We start from the raw sequence: 18,203 nt of genomic DNA on the forward strand, positions 1-18,203 counted from the left end.
TGCCAAGCTCCAGCCTTGAGGCTGGAGGATCTGTTGAGGCCCACAGCCTGAGAGCTCTGCAGTGCTCCAGGCCGGTCTGGAACAGGGAAGTGTGGTCCAGGTGGTTGCGCACACGCATTTGTCACTAAGGACTTTCCTGCTTTACTTGCACATCTGACATCATGCTGGAACTGCAGAAGCTGATCTGAAAGCCTTGGTGTGAACGGGGCATTAGCCATACACTACCAAATGGAGCAAAACAGCTCATTTTTGATCAGCCCAAGGAAACAGGCCGGAAGGGGGCTTGCCTATCTCAACATCTAACTGGGCCCCCAAGGCCGTTTTTAAAGAAGCCTTTTCACAGTAGGCTTGGTGCAGGAAAAGGGAGCTGGCCAGACGTGGTTGCTTAGACAAAAGCATTGCTCTAAATGTTGGAGTGCCTGGCAGCACTTTCATTCAATGATTAAAGTACTTGGCCCCTAGCTGGAAATGCAGAATTAAAACAGCCTGAATCTGGACAGCGCTGCTAGAAGTAATGCCAGGAAGCCTAATTTTTATGATGGTAACTAAAGCCAAATGAATCATTTATTTAAAAGAACTCTAACTTAGATTTTTAGAGACATGTAAAATAATGATGACTTTTACTTTGCCTTTCACACTCCAACATTTTGATTTATGGTTTTATATGAAAGAAAAAAAATTCACACTCAGCCGCTGGCAATTATGATGACATCATTACAGTTGTAAGTGCAACCAATACTCTGTTGTTTAAATGTGACCGCTACTCATTTCCCCTCACTCTTGGTGGCTCTTTTATATATATATTTGTTTGCTTTGATGTCAATACCTATGAAAGACCGATTTACAGAAATACAGCTGCAGCAGAATGGTGTGTCTAACAGAACTGTGTGCGACGGGGATGAAAATATAAATTGGAAAAATCATAAGGATATAGGTTTTATTTCTTTTCAGTCAAACAATCACAATCCTGTATAACACGAAGCCCCAGTTTTGATGGTGATTCCGTGTTGATCTTAGAAAGGCTACCACTGCAATGTCAGATTATTACAATTATTGGGGATCATTCTAAAATAAAAATGAGCTGAATACACAAGGAGGCAAGATGTTTCCTTGAATTAAATATTACGGTGGGTTATCTTACTTTGAGGCCATTCTCTTACACTCTAATTTCCGAATCATTTACACGGTGTCCTTTGTGCTCCATATACAGTAAATGGTGAGCAAAGAGATTGAAAGCAGCTTCTTTATCATTCAAGTTCTGTGATCATTTGGTGTTAGGGCTTCAAAGTGCGGCAGGTTTCATTTCAGCCAGATCCACTTGTCCCCCACCTCGGAGTTGTAACCTTTGTCAAAATTGCGACCAGGAAGCTAGAAAAAAAACAAACAAACAAGCTCAGTCAGGGCTAGGCCATTTATGATAAACCATTTTTTCTTCTTCTTCTGCACTTCACCCCCCCAACACCTTTGGCCATGTTTTCAATTTAAAAAAAGACTAGTGATTTTTGGGTGCCCAATTTTCAGCACTTTCTAAAAAACAGGCCTCTTTAAAGTAACTCCAATTTCAACTTCAACTTCTCCACAATGAGAAGTTGCTTTAAAAACCAGTGGCCAATATGTCTCTTGGCTGACAGCTTCCGAAACCTGGACACCTTCCTATGATAGCCTAATGAGTAGTTGTAATGAGAGGGGATCCTAAACGTTTAAAAGGGTTCATTGTAGTTGGTCTCACAGAAATGGAGTAAGAGTGTAGATACTAATCCCAAAACAAATGCAGATGAAAATACAAGATGGCAGCTAAAAGTTCCTCATACCATTTATTCAGGTCTCAATGACTTCATCTGAAAATAAAGCCAAGACAGCCTTCGGTTGGGACACAACACAATCTTATTACCATATGCTACTTATGCACACTGTAATGCATTCCCAGATAGAATTATGTATTACTTAACACACCATCCCTTTAAATGGAAACCAGTCTTCTGAATAGATTTTAGACAGCTTTTCCCTTAACATTCTAGAAAGTTCAGTTCTGCCCAAGCATCTCATGTCCCCTTCACGGGAGATCCCAATGGACTCTCCACCTGGCATGATCCAACTTTTTAGGCAGTTCTGGTGAGAGACTCATCTAAAAACAGCTCTGGCTGACAATTTCTGTGGTATAGCCCAGATCCAACCCTCTGGGATGTGTCAGCCTAACACCGTAAGGGAAAGGGAAGCTGATCAGGACTTGAAGTTGACAGGTAAGAGGAATGAGTGGAGAGAACCGTGTGAAAACCAAGCAGCAGGTGGGATGTGCAGAGAAAAGGGGAGAGGCCGGGGTTGCTAGGAAAGGGAAGCAACTGTGGGATCCATGTCTGAGGTGGACAGGGGATTAGCAGACCTAAGTGTGAGAAAGAGCATGGAAAATTCAAGTGCAATATTAAAAAAAGACAATCTCTTTATGGACAGTCTCATGCAATTTCTCAGTACACACACAACTCTTCTACTTCAAGAACTACTTCCTGCATGGCGGTGGAAGGAAAGAAGTGCAGGCAGCCTTGCTGAGCGATGCCAGGACAGCACAGTCCTGCGTCCTGTTCATGTGCACAGGCAGAGAACCAAAGCATTACCCAGCCTACATTTTCAGTGTCCAGGGACTGCACAAAACCACCCCACGGGACACCGTGAGAAATCCCACTGCAATACAGAATTCAATTTCAAGCTACTAAGATTTTGGGGGGAGGTAGTGGGGTGTTTCTTTTGAGTATCAGCATTTTTAAAGGATTACAAATCACAGTGTCTAATGCCAAGCCTACACTAGGAAAGGTTTGCTGGGACAGCTATCCTGCCAACTGGCAAAAAGGTGCTCTGGCTGTCAAAGCTTATTTCAGTTCCCCGATGAAAGATGGTGCATCAGCAAATGCACTTTTATGCCGCTATAACTGTGGCTATATTAGGCCTATGGTCGGTATAGAAACGTAAGAAAAAAGTTACACCCCTATCCAATATTAATAAACTAGTGGAAGTTTTAACGTAGATCCAGTGTAACTGACCCACCCAGTAGAGAGACAAGGGTGAGGTAATATCTGACTGGACCAGCTTCTGTTGGAGAGAGAGAGATAAGCTTTCAAACTTACACAGGAGATCATCTTCAGGGCTTGGGACCAACACATCTAGAACACTGCATGTATTCAGTAGACACATACTGAGGCCTGAATCTACAATCTGATCCATATGAGTGAAACCAGACATAAAGTAACTACTTTGGCAACAAATCCCCCAAATTTAGTGAGATGTCAAACAGAGGGAAATACATTTCAGCCTTTTTCAAACTCTGAGCTGTTAACAATTTCTCTGAAGGAGGCATGGGCAATGGTCTAAGAATGCCAGAAGTTCTCAGGCTCCTCTTTGCAGGATCCATCAGATAACAAAAGCCATCTATCCCTCTAAAGAGTTGGTACATAACTAACATCAAATATACAAAGCACACCACAGTTCTGTAAGATGATGCTCAGCACGTGAAGAAAACGTAATACTAAAAATCTATATGACCTCAATGATTTTTTTAAAAATGCCAAACATTGATCTGTGATGTACAAACTCTTCCCTGCCTCATTTCCCCACACAGACAGTGGTGATACAGCAAAAACCACAGGTTATTGTTTTCCTTGTTTGAAGAACAAATGAAATCTGGACAAAGAACTATTCAGAGTAAGTGCGCCTGTTCACAGCATGGGAAGAGGGGTGCAATTAGGTATTGATGTGGTCGATAGTTTGCTATGCCACAGAATATTTATCAAAAATGGTCTCATCCTGGATTAAGGTCAGAAAGCAAGCAACATCTGTTATGACAGAGATCAAATGAGTCACAAAAAGTTTCCGTGTCTTGAACACAAACACACCACCCATTCCACCTAGCAGAAACGATTATAAGTCACCCTTCATCAGATTCTCTAAGGTTTTTAATTTAAAAGTTGCCTTTTAATGTCTCGTCTAAATATCAGATGCAATCACGTAGTCCTGTTAACAGCAACTCCTGCTGACTGAAGAGTAGATCTGTGATAGCGTAACTCATTTGTTTCCATCTCTGCAACACAAATTTACAGTGGAAAGCTGGAGAAAAAAAAATCTATTAAGGCATCAGGCCTGCTGGGTCCAGCCTGCATCCATTAATTCTAGCTTAAAAATTGCTCTCCCCAGCTTTGTTAAGGCAGATTTAAAGAAATTCACAGATGATGATAATCAGATTATTAAAGCAATGGGGAGAGAGGCGGGAAGGGGGGGAGGGAGGGGTCATCTCTGGGGGGAGAAAACATGAATCTTATTATTTCATTTCTCAGTAAATATCCACTTGAAAAAAAACCCATATTGTACCTCCACCACAATTCAAATTACCGAGTACAAAGATGCCATGTGTTTTTTGTTAGAGATATAAAGTACATGAAAGCCATTGTTATAATACAGGGGTTGGCAACCATTCAGAAGTGCTGTGCCGAGTCTTCATTTATTCACTCTAATTTAAGGTTTTGTGTGCCAGTAATACATTTTAACGTTTTTAGAAGTCTATAATATATAACTAAACTATTGTCGTCCGTGAAGTAAATAAGGTTTTTAAAATGTTTAAGAAGCTTCATTTAAAAGTAAATTAAAATGCAGAGTCCCCTGGATTGGTGGCCAGGACCCAGGCAGTGTGAGTGCCACTGAAAATCAGCTCACATGCCGCTTTCGGCACACGTGCCATCGGTTGCCTACCCCTGTTATAATATGTATTCATTGAAGGAGGGTTATTCAGTTAGACTTTTGGCAAAGACATTTGTTAAAATACAGAGCCAAGATTATATAAATTTGGGGACATATTACTAGACAGGCTCTTAAATTGCTAACAATTCAAAGGGAAACGAACAGAGTTAAATGAAGTCACATATATAGTAAGCCATGTCATGTAGCAACAGCTCTGAAAACAAACCTGCAGTAATGAAGTGGATACAAGGAGACTTAACTGAAAAAGTGATGTAACTCCAAAATTATTATAGAAATATATATGGTTTGTTCTGAGCACACTTCACAGAGGATGCCACCTTCCTCTGAACGTAGAATGACCGAGAAAATCTTTTCCAGTGATTCTAGTGAAGTCCTTTTAGGTCATTTACACATGCATTTAAAAATAACTGGTGGTAGTCATAAGTCAACTTTTTTCTTTACGTAATAGGCAGAAGCAGAGCAGGACTTGTACTTGAAATGCACTGCATCTCAGTCCCATTATGCCCTCCCCCCAAACTGGGCTCCTAGGAGGGGGTTGCACCTTACCTACCCACACCTTTTTGGTCAGAGCTGGGGGAGGATCGTCCTGATTACCCGCTACATCCTCTTTTGTTAGGAGTTAGAAAAGTTCTAAGTCTCATGGAGAACAAGCAGAGTTTCTCAGAGAGTAGTAATGAAAATCAGTTAATCCACACCATTAATGAGAGTGGCTGGCCTATTCACGGTACTGCTCTGTGCTTGAGAAAACTGGTCATTTTCACTACGGCTTGAATTAAGCTAAAGGGAAGATGCAGCTGACTGGCAAGGTAAAAATTGGAGCAGGCATCTCCTCATACAATTAAGAGGGAAACATTTAGGGCCAGGATCCTGTCCCAATTAAATCTGTTTTGTGATGACATGAATGGCCAACCAAGAATCCCCGGTTTAGAGGATTTCTCCAGTGCGGCAGAAGCTGAACGTATGGTGTGTGGCCAGGGAAAGGGGCATAGCTGGAACACTGCTATCTCTGCCTATCCCCAACTATTTGAATTACCCCTGGGAACAAAGGCAACCTGAAGTGCCATGATTAGGAAGGGAGGAGAGGTATGAAACACAGAAAAAGCCACCTGCGTCCCTTTAATTCCTCCTGGGCCTTGCACTGCACACAGCATGGCCAGATCTGTGTCATTACTAAGATTCCGAAGTAGAAAAGGATTGTGGGGTGTAGTTTATCTTCATATACAAATCCCAGAACCCACCTTCTGATAAAGTAAACAAAGCCAAGTTATCTGTAGTACTGCAACAACATCTAGAGGGCTTGGCCAGATGCTGTGCCAACACAGAAGACAAGTGTCTGCCTTAAAGGGCTTCCAATCAAACACAAGATGGGGTGACAGACACACATGAGCAATGGAAACACCCAATGGATCATTCCAATACATCTCCCTTGCAAAGCAGAAATGTGCCTTCCAGCACAGTCACTGCTGCGTAATGAAAAACAGAAGAACAGACAGACAGACTGGGTCAAGACCAATGGTCCATCCAGCCCAGTATCCTGTCTTCCAACAGTGGCCAGTGCCAGGTGCCCCAGAGGAAATGAATAGAACAGGTAATCACCAAGTGATCTATCCCCAACAAAGCCTTTTCTACTATCCTAGCAGAGAGAAGTACAACACAAGGAATCAAGCCTGGATTTCCTATGTAACTCTGCACTGAATTAATCAAACTTGACCACAGGGCCCATCTTAACAAGAGTATGTGACACATCAACTTCTCAAACTGAATTGCTGCTCCGAAGACAGAAGTGACTCATACAAAGGAATTAATTTGCTCAGATTTTTAAAAAGCAAATTACATAAAAAATAAAAGATCACTTTACTAATTAACTTAAAAACTATACCACAGAAGTGTGTGTCAAGACCATGAATATGATGAAATGCCTCTTTAAAATGGTATATGTTATAGAATAACGAACAGCTTCAATGGAGGTGTTTACTGTACACTACAGTTGCATTACACAGATCCTCCAAAAAACTGAAAATCAGAAATGCGTAGCCAGAGCTGCCTGAGAGTTTAAACAATCTGGAAATATCTAAATCCTTCATGGAGTTTTTCTGGAATTTCTGGACCAAAGAGAAGAACTACTCTCCTTCCCCCATCTCCTTGGGTGCTTTCATTAACCACTGTGCTTAACAGCTAGGACAGGTCCATAAATCTCAAGTTTTGAACACTGTTGATCAAAGAGTATTTAAAATCACAAGACATCACTCTGCAAAGCACGGAGGCTTTTGCCAATCTCCAAGCCTTTTCATTTGACGACCATTTATAGTAAGTACCATAGCAGCACCTGTCATTGCTGCTATTAGTTAAGGTCTATTGCTGTTTCCATTAGAAGCCTGGTTTTCAGAGGTTTATAGCTAACGTGGTTTATTTTAGCTGGCTGTAAATTAAAGTGCAAGCTTTTCACTTCAGATACCGTTTCTTCTTAGAACTCTTTAAACATAGGTTGTGCTGGACTTTTTGGGGTAGGCTTGGTATTACTTGCTCCAGTGCAAAATTATCAAACAGAAAATAAAAAATCTGTGAGCTAGATACACAGGCTTCAGAAGAACAGCACATTAATTAGGATGCTAATTTTTAAGGCGCTGTTACAGTTCCTGATTTTGGCAGAACTCCCAACGAAGTCAATGGGTTTTTTAGCCTGAATAATGAGTACTGACCTAATATTAAAGTAACCAATTCTTCACTGAAGTAAAAAAGTTACAATATGAACAGACGAGCAACTGTCCTGCTAAGCTGACAAGCTCATTATTAGAATAGTTATTAATGATCTCTGGTTTCCTCTAGGTTCTTAATGCATAAAATGTGTCAAGATTCTCATCAGTGATTTGATTTTGGGTGCCCAGCTCAACAACAACTTAAAGGGCTCTGATATTCAGTCACCTCTCTTGCTGGCTTCTTATGCTTGGCCTAGTACTTGTGTACACAGGCATGAAAAGGGTGATCTAAGCTGCAGTTATGATGCCAGTATGAGCAAGAGTAATGTCACAGCAATCCAAATATTTTCTATGGTTTTGCTAAAAAATAAAGAAAATGAAACGTATACAATTTTTTTTTTTTTTTTAAGTAACACGGATGTTCGCCACATTTTTTTTGCTGATAAGTTCTGAAATTTTACATAGATACATGTATGTTGCTGCACATAAACTGAGCTGTACTGTAAAGATTTTGGTCATCAATTGGAAATTATGAGACTTCTCTGCTGCCATATCCAGAATGCTGAAAAACAATATATATGGTACCAGCAGCATAAGAGTACAATGCCAGGTGAAATATTTTCCATCCAATGCTCATATTGGGTCAACTGTCAGAAAACTACTTAAGGCCCTTTAAGAGTGCTGAGAAGAGTCATTAACAATGACATCTCTGGGACTCTTTGTTTTCTTTCACTGATTAACTTACCAAACTTGCTCAAATTAATAGTTGATTTCTCCACCTATCAGCACTATAGACAACCTAGAGCAGAGCTGTGTTTTTGCTTATACAACATTGCCAATTATAAAGATTCAGGCAGCAGAATTTAGCTGATTAAGAGAGAGATTAGTAACAAAATTATATACTTCTATAAACGGCAAATCACTACACCATCTATTCGAGGCACTTATATGCAAGGCAGAACAGAATCCACCTTGCTCTCTTTGTACTTTGTAAACATTGACTTTAGTCAGTAAGGTAATACCTAGCTCTTACTTAGCTCTTATCAGTAGATCTCAAAGCACTTTACAATGGAGGGTAGTATCATTATCCCCATTTTACAGGTGGGGAAACTGAGGCACAGGGAAGTGCAGTGTCTCGCTGCAGGTCGCCTATCAGGCCAGTGGCAGAGTGGGGAGCAGACCCAGATCCCCACATGACGCCACAGGAAGACGCTGTAGAGCCAAATGACTAGTGCCAGGCTGAATAAAGTATAACTGGGTATTTATTTTTTTGATTAGTCAGTACTAAAATGCATCTGAAGCCTCTTACCTTTAGGCTTACTTATGGTTAGTATTACATTAACGTATTTTAGCAAAGTAGAAGCAGGCTTTAGAAATGCCAATTTTAACCCCAGAAAGTTAGCTCTACACATAATTAAGTTTGTGTGTTGTCGGAAGTGCTTCTTGTCAGTGAGAGCTTCCAAAGCAATGTTCCCCACGAACCAAGGAATTCAGAAATTAGAACTGATCCTTCAGTTTTAGGCTATGCAAAACTCAGCATACAAACTACGCAATATTTTCAATTCCTGGAGAGCCCTGCAGAATCCAGCCTTACAGAGCAAGTCAGGAATAACCAAAGGGAAAATAATGGGGCCAGTGTCCTTTGGACAGTAAAGAATCCAAAAAAAAAAAAAAAAAAAAGGCAGCCTGAAGTCTTTCCCCATTCCAAGAAATAGAGTCCTGTCTAAGAGATACTAGGATCATAACCAAATCCTGTCCTCCCCGATTCTGCTGAAGGCCTCTGGGTGGCCCAAAGGAGGGGCGTAGGAGCTCTCTGACCCCAGAAGTGAAATAGCCAGGGTTTTAATCTTTAACAAAACTTTCTTCGCAGCTATTTGTTTGAGTTAAATAGGCATATCTGAGGAATCACCTGTCCCCTCACCATACTGCCACAGCGCTGGTCAGTAGAAACACTCAAGCTGGATCTCCCTTGTTATAACGAGGCACTCTGTGAGAGCTACAGAATTCTGAAACTTGCTTGGTCCAATATAGCCTGAATCTGGTGACTTTACAGGCATGTTGCAAAAGACATCCGCTCACCAGGGTCGTTGGAGGGGGCTGACGGCACGCTTCTCGCAATGATGAAGAGAGATTTTTTTTTTTAGGTTTCTTGCTGACCGGGTTCCTGTTTGAAATGATTATTTTAATGGTGCTGGCATTTTATTGTATTAGTAATGATGTCCCAAAAAAGTTCTGAAGCAGTCTACCAAGCCTTCAAACTCATCATTTACACTGGTTTCACTTCCTTTGTACTCTACTTTATAATCCTACTATTTCTTTAGCTGTCTAAAGATTCTTCCCGGGAAAACAGGGCAGGTAAGATTTAAACTTCAAAAGCAAAAAGCAACACAGAACAAACAAAAATCTTTTATGCTCCATTTTATAAGTAGTGAAAGAAAAGCACAGAACACCCATTTTCCCCCTTTGCAGGTCAGCTTTAAAGATAGTTTGGTAGTTCATTGAAAATCTACTGGTTTTTGTTTGTTAGGCTCTTAAGGATATTTTATCAGACAGTCTTTTCACATAATATGCACAAACATTAAATTTGATGTCAAGAACAATTTTATTTACTGGAATCTGCTAAAAAAAGTAATTCTGAAGAGACAAATATTTCACAAAGCAGAACACTTAGAAATTAGAGCCTTTTTTTGTTTATTGCACATCTGTCTTTATTAAACTTTTCTTCCCAGCTCTGAGAACAGACAGTGCTCTGTATTAAAGCTGTCAAACATCTCCATTAAAATAAAAAATGGAAAGGGAGACCTTGATCCAGAAAAATGAAAACAACTTAAGATGGTAAAGGAAAAAATAGCAGGGAAGAGAAAACAGAAGATGGTGTTGCCATAGCAGCTGTCTTTGATAAAGTCACACATAAGGTGGGAGGGAGTTACCCTAACAATAATTAGCCTCCTTAATTTTCAAAAAACAGAGAGAGGCTAAACTGAAACACAATTTACAATGTAATTACCTGCAGTGTTCTAAAAACATGACAATGTCTGGCTTGGAAAGAATTTTTTCTTGTCAACGTTCCGAGGACATTTTCTGTGTAGGTAACATGCTGTTTGTCTCAATCACCATATCTAAAACCTGAGACCAATGGCCAAAATGTTTATTATTCCACAGTACAATTATTTCGGCGTTAACCCTGCATTTATTATTCTGTCACAATCTCCCTGTTGCTCACCCCTGACTCTGGAATCCCCAGCATCTAAAGTATTTTCTCTGTGGTGTCCTTGTATTTATTGTAAAGGGAGGATTAGTACGGAAGCCTCGAGCGCTCTGTACTAATGAAGAAGGATGGGAAGACTGGAGGCCTGCCTGGGTGTTTATTTCCACTCTAGGCATCATCCCCACCCCAACCAGAGCTGCCAGCATGTGTCCGAGTAGCACTTCACACACAGTGAGGGCCCATGCTGTATCTTCTTTTAGTTAACTCACTTCTTGGGTTAGTATCATTATTATACAGTAAAAATACATCTCTTTATAGAAGTCTTATCTGTGGGGTTTGAGTTTTTTTTCTGGGAAGGGAGGAGTAGGCATTCAGTGAAACTGAAAGGTGGGAAATTCAAAACTGATGAAAAGAAATACTTGTTCACCCATGTAATTAGACCATGAAACTCATTGCCACAAGATGTAATTGAACAAGATCCTAAGAGGGAATAGACATTTGTATGGATGACAAGAATATCCACAGTTATGTCAGTTAATACCTAAATAAATGGGAAGGGATATTAAACTTCACGTTTCAGGGCTTAAGCCAGATCTCTAATAGGGATCAAGACAAAAGTTACAGGGAGACAAGTTATCCTACATTCGTCTGCTGAAGGGTTTCTCAGACCCTCCTCTAAAGGAGTTAGTTTAGGTACTGTAGGAGATAGGACACTGGACTAGACAGACCACAGGTCTGATCTTCTAATGCAATAGCTATGTTTTCTCCTTGTTCCTAGACGAATGAGAAGGGAGACATCCATCTATTGTAATTATAATATACATTCCAGAAAGACAAATTGCTGGGCTGCATGGTTATTAATTCAGAGCTGCACTCCCACAGAAATCCCAAGTGAACCTGAAACACTGAAAATGATTTTGCATGCTGTTTACAGCCCAGAACAACATACAGGGAGTAGTGGACTTCAGTACCAGCCTCAGACTCAAGGATGACTAGTGATAATTAGCCCCCACTAATTTTATTTGGCTCTCAATTAACAGCAATATCAAAGGTTTTCTAACAGTGTGTGTAGGGGAAACACTGACTAGTCTTCCTTTGATCTGCAGTAAGAAGAGAAGAATTATCCAGCTCTGGTTTCTGAGGTACAAATGCTGCCTGCGTTAACGTTTCCCTTCAAATAATCATCTGCCTAACTTTGGGAGAAGAGAGAGGACATGTCTGGAGGGGTGAGAAAAGAAGTCCCTAGAAGCAGGGTCGGCGCTACCATTTAGGCAACCTAGGCAATGGCTTAGGGAGCCAGAATTTTTGGGGGACGGCATTTTGCCAGGGGGGCGGCACACGGCTCTGGGGGACCTACCGCAGTCGTGCCGGCGGACAGTCCGCTGCTGTGGTGGCTCCGGTGGAGCTGCCGCCGTCGTGCCGGCAGACGGTGCGCTGATCTAAAGGCTCCAGTGGACCTACCGCAATCATGCCTGCGGCAGGTCCACCGGGGCCTTTAGACCAGCGGACCGCCCGCCGGCACAACGGCGGCAGCTCCACCAGAGCTACGGGGGGTGGCGAAACAGCCGTCTGCCTAGGGCGTCAGAAACCCTGGCGCCGCTCCTGCCTAGAAGGTTCCTGTAGGACTCACCGATTCAGTTTGGGAGTGTGAACTGTAGTGTTATCTGATTTCTTCCCCTCTGTGGACAACTCTAAGTAATCTAGCATTACCCCAGGAAGGCCGAGGACTTTGGCGTATTCTCTGTCAGAAGCTGTCTATCACTGGAAAGAGAGAAGGGGCACTTGTTAAAGAATTCTAAAGTCTTTTGCTGCTTCCTGTCAGAATTAACATGCAAATCTTCCAGTGATCTACATGACTTGACACAGTTATTTTTTTACTGAGTTTCCTTTTACCTCCCAACACGCATCTTTAAATTTTATAAAAAGCTGCTGAACCGAGCCAGATACTTATTTAAAAGTAAAAGAAAGATGCAGCAAGTCTTGTCTCAGAGAGATCATTTAACAACAACAAAAAAGAAAAAAAATTGAAGGAAGGAAGTTATATATAAGGGTAGAGTCCCAATCAATGGAGGCTTTTAAGATCTGGTTGGACAAAACACCAGTCAGGGGTGGTCTACGTTTATTTGGGTCCTGCCTCAGTGCAGGGGGCTGGACTTGATGACTTCTCAAGCTCCCTTCCAGACCTATATTTCTATGACCGTTTGAAGAAGGTAAAAACAAAAATCTTATGCAGCTGCCTCACTACCATAAAAAAAAAAAGGGTGGCTATGCCTTAAACCTTGTTCTTAGGAAGGTGTTTTTACAGGTCCTCAAACCTAATGAGAACTTGAATGAAAAACAATTTCTGCCTATAATTTAAGAAACTTTGAAACTGCCATTATTAAACAGCAAAACAACATGCATGTGCTGGTCTGGAAAGCCTAGAGGTTAGTGATCTATTTGTAAGCCCTGGGACTGATGATTAGATCCAGCGTTGTGATTTTGCCTGAACCCTTGGGGGTGGGGAAGAAAAGCACTGGGGGAAAAAAAACAGCCACATGTGAAAGGTTTATGAAACATAGGACACATACTGTGCAATTCCCTTTGTAAGTGTATTATTTCCACTAACTGACTAGGTCTACAAGCTTAGACTTTCTGTAGCACTGTGCTCTGTTACGCCCCCTCCATGACACTGGGTCTGGGCTTCCCTAGCCACTTGTGGCTCTTGTGTGGCCCCCTAACTCCAGGGATGTTTCCTAGCATAGGGGCAGCTGGTTGGCTGGAGGAGGAGATGCTTCTTATGCCGCACCTCTGCAGGAACAGGCCTGTGAGGGAAGGAGGGACGCTACCCAGGAGCAGACAGGTTTCAGATGGGAGCGGGAGGAGGAAAGAGGGAGCTGCTGGGTCACATTTGCAGGAGGGAAGTGGGGAGGGAGGAAAAAAAGAGCTCAGCAGTTGAAGGCCAGATTGTGGGCAGATACATCACTTGGGTAGGAATCCTTCTTTAGAGCGGCCACGTGAGAGTACAGAAGGGTTATGACTATCATTTAAACATACTGGCCAAGCAAAAAGAAAAGACGAAGAGAAAAAGCAATAGGATGTATGGCCTCAGTACAGGAAAGTACTTAAGCACAGACTCAGCTGGAGGGTTTTGGTCCCTAAGACTATCATGCCTTCCTTGATTGGCATTATGGAGAAACTGTGTGACTTGAGCTTCCTGTCTTCCTTTCCAGAAGGCTTGCACGGTTCTTCCTCCCAAAAATCCTTCCATCGTATCTGGAAAGTGGATCTCACTGTTTGAAAGCCAATTTCCAACTCAGACAGGGCACTCTTGCCTTGCTGCCAAACACAAGAGTGTCAGCTACAGAAGTTAGGAAAAAAGTGTATCTAGAACTAGCATCCCTAGTTCCCAATATGCTGCACTGCAGTCACCTACTGAGGGAGCTCAACGCACACCTACAATTCTGAACTCCATCACAATGTGATCCTTTAACAGGGAAAGCCTGTTTTCTTACACAGAACAGGCACAGTAAGTACAGATGGATACTGCATTGATGAGAGTGCACATACCAGAGCAACCTTAAATATGCAATGATGCACACAAAGGTTTCTGTTTCATGTTGAAACACAAGAATCCTAATAATTCTTGGAATAAATATACTTAGCCATCAAGTCCAAAGTTTCAGATTCATGCTGGAAATGATGCCAAAAGCTACCATAAAAAGTATTTAATTCTGGAAATATTTTTTCCTCAAACTTATTAGGGAGCATTCAAAGCCATCAACTGACTTGAATTTATGCAACAGCGAGAAGCTTCTGCTATTCTAACTCAATTTACAAGCTGTAGAGAATGCTTTCTAATAGAGATCTCAGAAGATGTGGAATTGTATGAACCTAGAGCATCTTTCTCTACAGCCAGGTATGTACAGACTGAGTAAGAGCAGAGAAGGGGTAATATTTATTGGAAATTCTAACACTAATGCATAGATTTCCCCCCCACAATAGTTTGCATTCTCCAAATGAGTCTCAAATACCAGAATTTTACACTAATTATACATACCACAAGTGATTTTTCTAATCTTGCTAGTGCATTAAATAAACTGTTTTGACTCTGCAGATCATAATTTACTACAAATTCCAAATACACTTTCCTTGGACTTTTACCTGCCCCAGTTTCCCCAAACAGTCAGCAGAGAAAAAGTTTCCATACAATTTAAAAAGATAGAGACACCATCATCAGTTGGCTGTTCAATTTGTACAAACTAAGAATTTATAGTACCAAGTCCTACGGAAATTCTGCAGAGTACCTTGAAGTGCAGGTGATGTTAATTTTCGCTAAGTCCCACAAGACCCCATGCAGCTCATACCACAGACTGACTGCATAAAGGTAGGAAGCCAATTACAAGCGATTATCTCCAAAACCAGCAAAGCAAGCAGCTAATTTGTTTGAGAGTGTCTGGGTATGTCTACACTGAAATTAGATGCAAGCCGTCTGACTCGGGTTTAGGAGACTCTGTCTAAGGGGACCCTTGCAGGGTCCTAGAGCCCAAGTTCCAGCCTGAGCTCAAACATTTACACCTCAATTAAAGGGTCCCTTAGATCTGAGCCTGAGTCAGCTGCCACAGGCCAGCCATGGGTTTTTAACTGTTGTATAGACATATCGTGTGTGGGCTGCAGGAAGGGGTGCAGCATATTGCACGTTTATAGGAACATGTTTATTTAAAGCAATAACATTTCACTGAACCAATGAAACATTCACATCCTCAGCATCTACTTTTCGAAAGCAACAAGTACTTCATAGTTGTATCAAAAAAGGTGTTTCAACAGGGATTCAATTTTCTCTTTGGACTGAGTATTTTAGATTTATCAGAGGGCAGAAAGATGAATATAAAAAGGATTTATCTTTTAGTCCAAATTTAGAGAAAAAAGAATCAGCTTATAGACCTAATAATTTGCTTCATTATTTCCCCTAAATAGAAGCTAGATTTTAAGAAAAGTTGGGTTCTATACAAAGCTAGTGTCTATGATAAGAGGCCCCACTCTTGGAAAGACATCAGAGTATTATGCATAAAATTGACATAACTGAGTTATGCAGTGTGGTTGTAATGGTGCTTGTCCTGGGATATTAGAGAGACAAGGTGGGTGAGGTAATAGCTTTTACGGGATCAACTTCTGTTGGTGAGAAAGAAGCTTTTGAGCTACACAGAGCACTTTATACATGGGCTCACATCTTTACAGGATTGGGGCCAAATTCTGAAATATCTTCTCCATTCCCCAAACAACATTTTCACCCCCTACAGACATTTCTTACCGATCTATATTGGTAATATATTTTATCAAATTCATTGCCTCCAATTGTGATTTCTGGGATGTAGCGAGGGATAGTTGTAGGGTTCATCACTTTATGTTTGTCCTCCATACTAAAAAAAGAAAGAAAAAAAAAACAGTTATGTCTATCCTTCTTGGAAATAAATCAATCAACTTTGCAATTCAGAGACATACATTAATGCAAAACAGAAATGCATTAATAATCTGGATGCAGAGGACAATAAAGAAGTCATTACTTCAGGCAAACCAAATGCCAAAAAAATAGATTTTTTTTTTTTTTTTTTAAATACTTTAACTATATTTCTGCAGATGTAGGGTTCTCTTTTGGCTATATTGTATGCATGAACAGACTGCCTGCTGCACTCTTCCCTATCCCATTTCAGTATAGCCCTTTTCCCATTTGGCCTTTATTTGAAAGAAAGGCTAACTCTTCTAATGGTAGCTCTGCAGTTGCTGGAAGCCTGGTGTGTCAGAAAGCTGCAGCTTCTTGCTTCTATGAAACATTTCAATGTTGTAACTCAGTAACAGATATAAATAAAACATATGGATTTTTTGTACTCCCTTAATGTTTTGCAAACACCGTCCATGCTCTGGCATTTCCATTTTCATCGGAACGACGCTTTTCTCATCAATATTAATCTATATTTCCATCTTTAGTGAAAAGAACAAATTACACATCTATGGCTCTGTCCCAGACACAATTTGAGCTTAACAGAACAGCTTCATATTGTTCTTTTTTTTAATCCAGTTTGCTTAAATTGTGTAAATTAAGTTTAGCCCAACTCATGAAATTAATAGAGACCTTACTCACATTTTCTTCCAAATGCATTCAAAATCATTTAATACATTCTCATTTCTTAAGAGCTCAAGAACAAATGAGGGAATAGGTCTCTTCTTCCATTATGAGGCTATAAATATTCTTCTATTACTTTTTCAGTAACAGTTTGTATGACAATGTTTTTAAATGGATCTGGCAACATACCAGCTGATACATGTGCACAAATATTCAGCACAACAAGAACTGGCCCAATGGTAGCTCTTGACATGGTCACATACAACACCTGCTTCAATTACTGGCAATCTCCTAACCGGTGGGATCTGAGGCTAGAGTAGAAGAAATATGCTCAATGTGTAGAGGGAATGCTACCATTCTTCACAGCAAAACTCTGTTCTACCACTGTGTGGAGCTACAGTGTTCCTTAGGTTGGCTCAGATGATGTTAGTCAATCCTTCTCTAGCCTCTCTCAACAAGATGTCATGGCAGGGGGTCAGGGGAAAGAAAACAACAAGACGGGAGACTAAAAAGACAAGTGCCAACGACAGCAATATGTTTCTGAGCTATCCCCAACTGCCCAATTGTGATGGAACGCACCCCATATTCGCAACCTATACACCATTGTAATAATCTTTGTGCAAAATATGCCTTGTGAGGTATCACTTGAAAAGTAATCGCTCACTGGTCAATAAGATCATGATGAAATGTGTGTAGCAACATTATATATAAAGTTATGAACTCTTCCTGAATGATCTTGGTAGCATATATTCAAACCCATGTAGCCCCAGTTAGGCTAGACTGGTCAAGCAAGTCTTAAAAAAATGTGTGTTTACCTCAATTTACATGCAAGTTGTAAACAGAATCCTCAGATAGTGAGAGGGAGAAGACAGGAGGTAAGGAAAAATCTGCATTTCAGCACAGGTGGGAAGAAACTGCGCGCAACCTCTTTCACCATCAGACACCACGTTGCCTTCTTTATTGTTTGAATGAACTTTAACTAGGGGTAATCCTCAATACAATGTATTTCAAAGGGTGACTGAACTATGAAAGTGAGGGGCAAAACACCCCAAGTTCTCTCTCCCTCTTCATCTCTCTCTCTCTTCACCTCAGATGACAAAAGGAACAGGTGCTGGACTTTGGGAGAATTTGGTCAACAATGTTAGTGGGAATGGACTTCACCTTGACCCAAGTCTAGTTTGTTGTTAAGTTTAGAAAACATTTTATCTTTATTTCTCTTGTAACCATTTCTCACTTTAATGCCTTATACAGGTACTCACTTAAGCTCTCTCTTTATAGTTAAATAAACTTGTTTTATTCTTTAATTAAAACAAATCCAGTGTTGTCTTTAAACAGAATTGTGTAAGTAATGCCATTTAGAGTAGCAAATGGTTGTATATGGGTCCACTCAGAGAGGCATTGGATCTAATATATCTGGACTGTCCAAGAGAGGGACACATGTTTTATGGGGGAAAGCCAG

The 18,203-nt window shown here is 40.9% G+C and overlaps 1 protein-coding gene across 2 annotated transcripts in view; it reads right to left on the reverse strand.

Annotated features, from left to right (window-relative positions):
• Positions 1-923: 923 nt before the first annotated feature.
• Positions 924-18,203, reverse strand: part of NDUFA10 (NADH:ubiquinone oxidoreductase subunit A10) — a 57,591-nt gene continuing 40,311 nt past the window's right edge. Inside the window, exons 10-11 of one of the 2 annotated variants that reach the window (XM_075069868.1) lie at positions 15,935-16,043; positions 924-1,368 (exon numbers count right to left, since the gene is read on the reverse strand). In XM_075069868.1, coding sequence (XP_074925969.1) covers positions 1,300-1,368; positions 15,935-16,043 — 178 coding nt within the window. In that variant the 3' untranslated portion in view covers positions 924-1,299. Of the gene's footprint in view, positions 1,369-12,283; positions 12,406-15,934; positions 16,044-18,203 lie in introns of those variants that run through there. The other variant, XM_075069867.1, reaches the window with a different exon arrangement.

Source organism: Chelonoidis abingdonii, chromosome 10, assembly GCF_003597395.2.
Source record: "Chelonoidis abingdonii isolate Lonesome George chromosome 10, CheloAbing_2.0, whole genome shotgun sequence".
Classification (NCBI taxonomy): domain Eukaryota; kingdom Metazoa; phylum Chordata; order Testudines; family Testudinidae; genus Chelonoidis; species Chelonoidis abingdonii.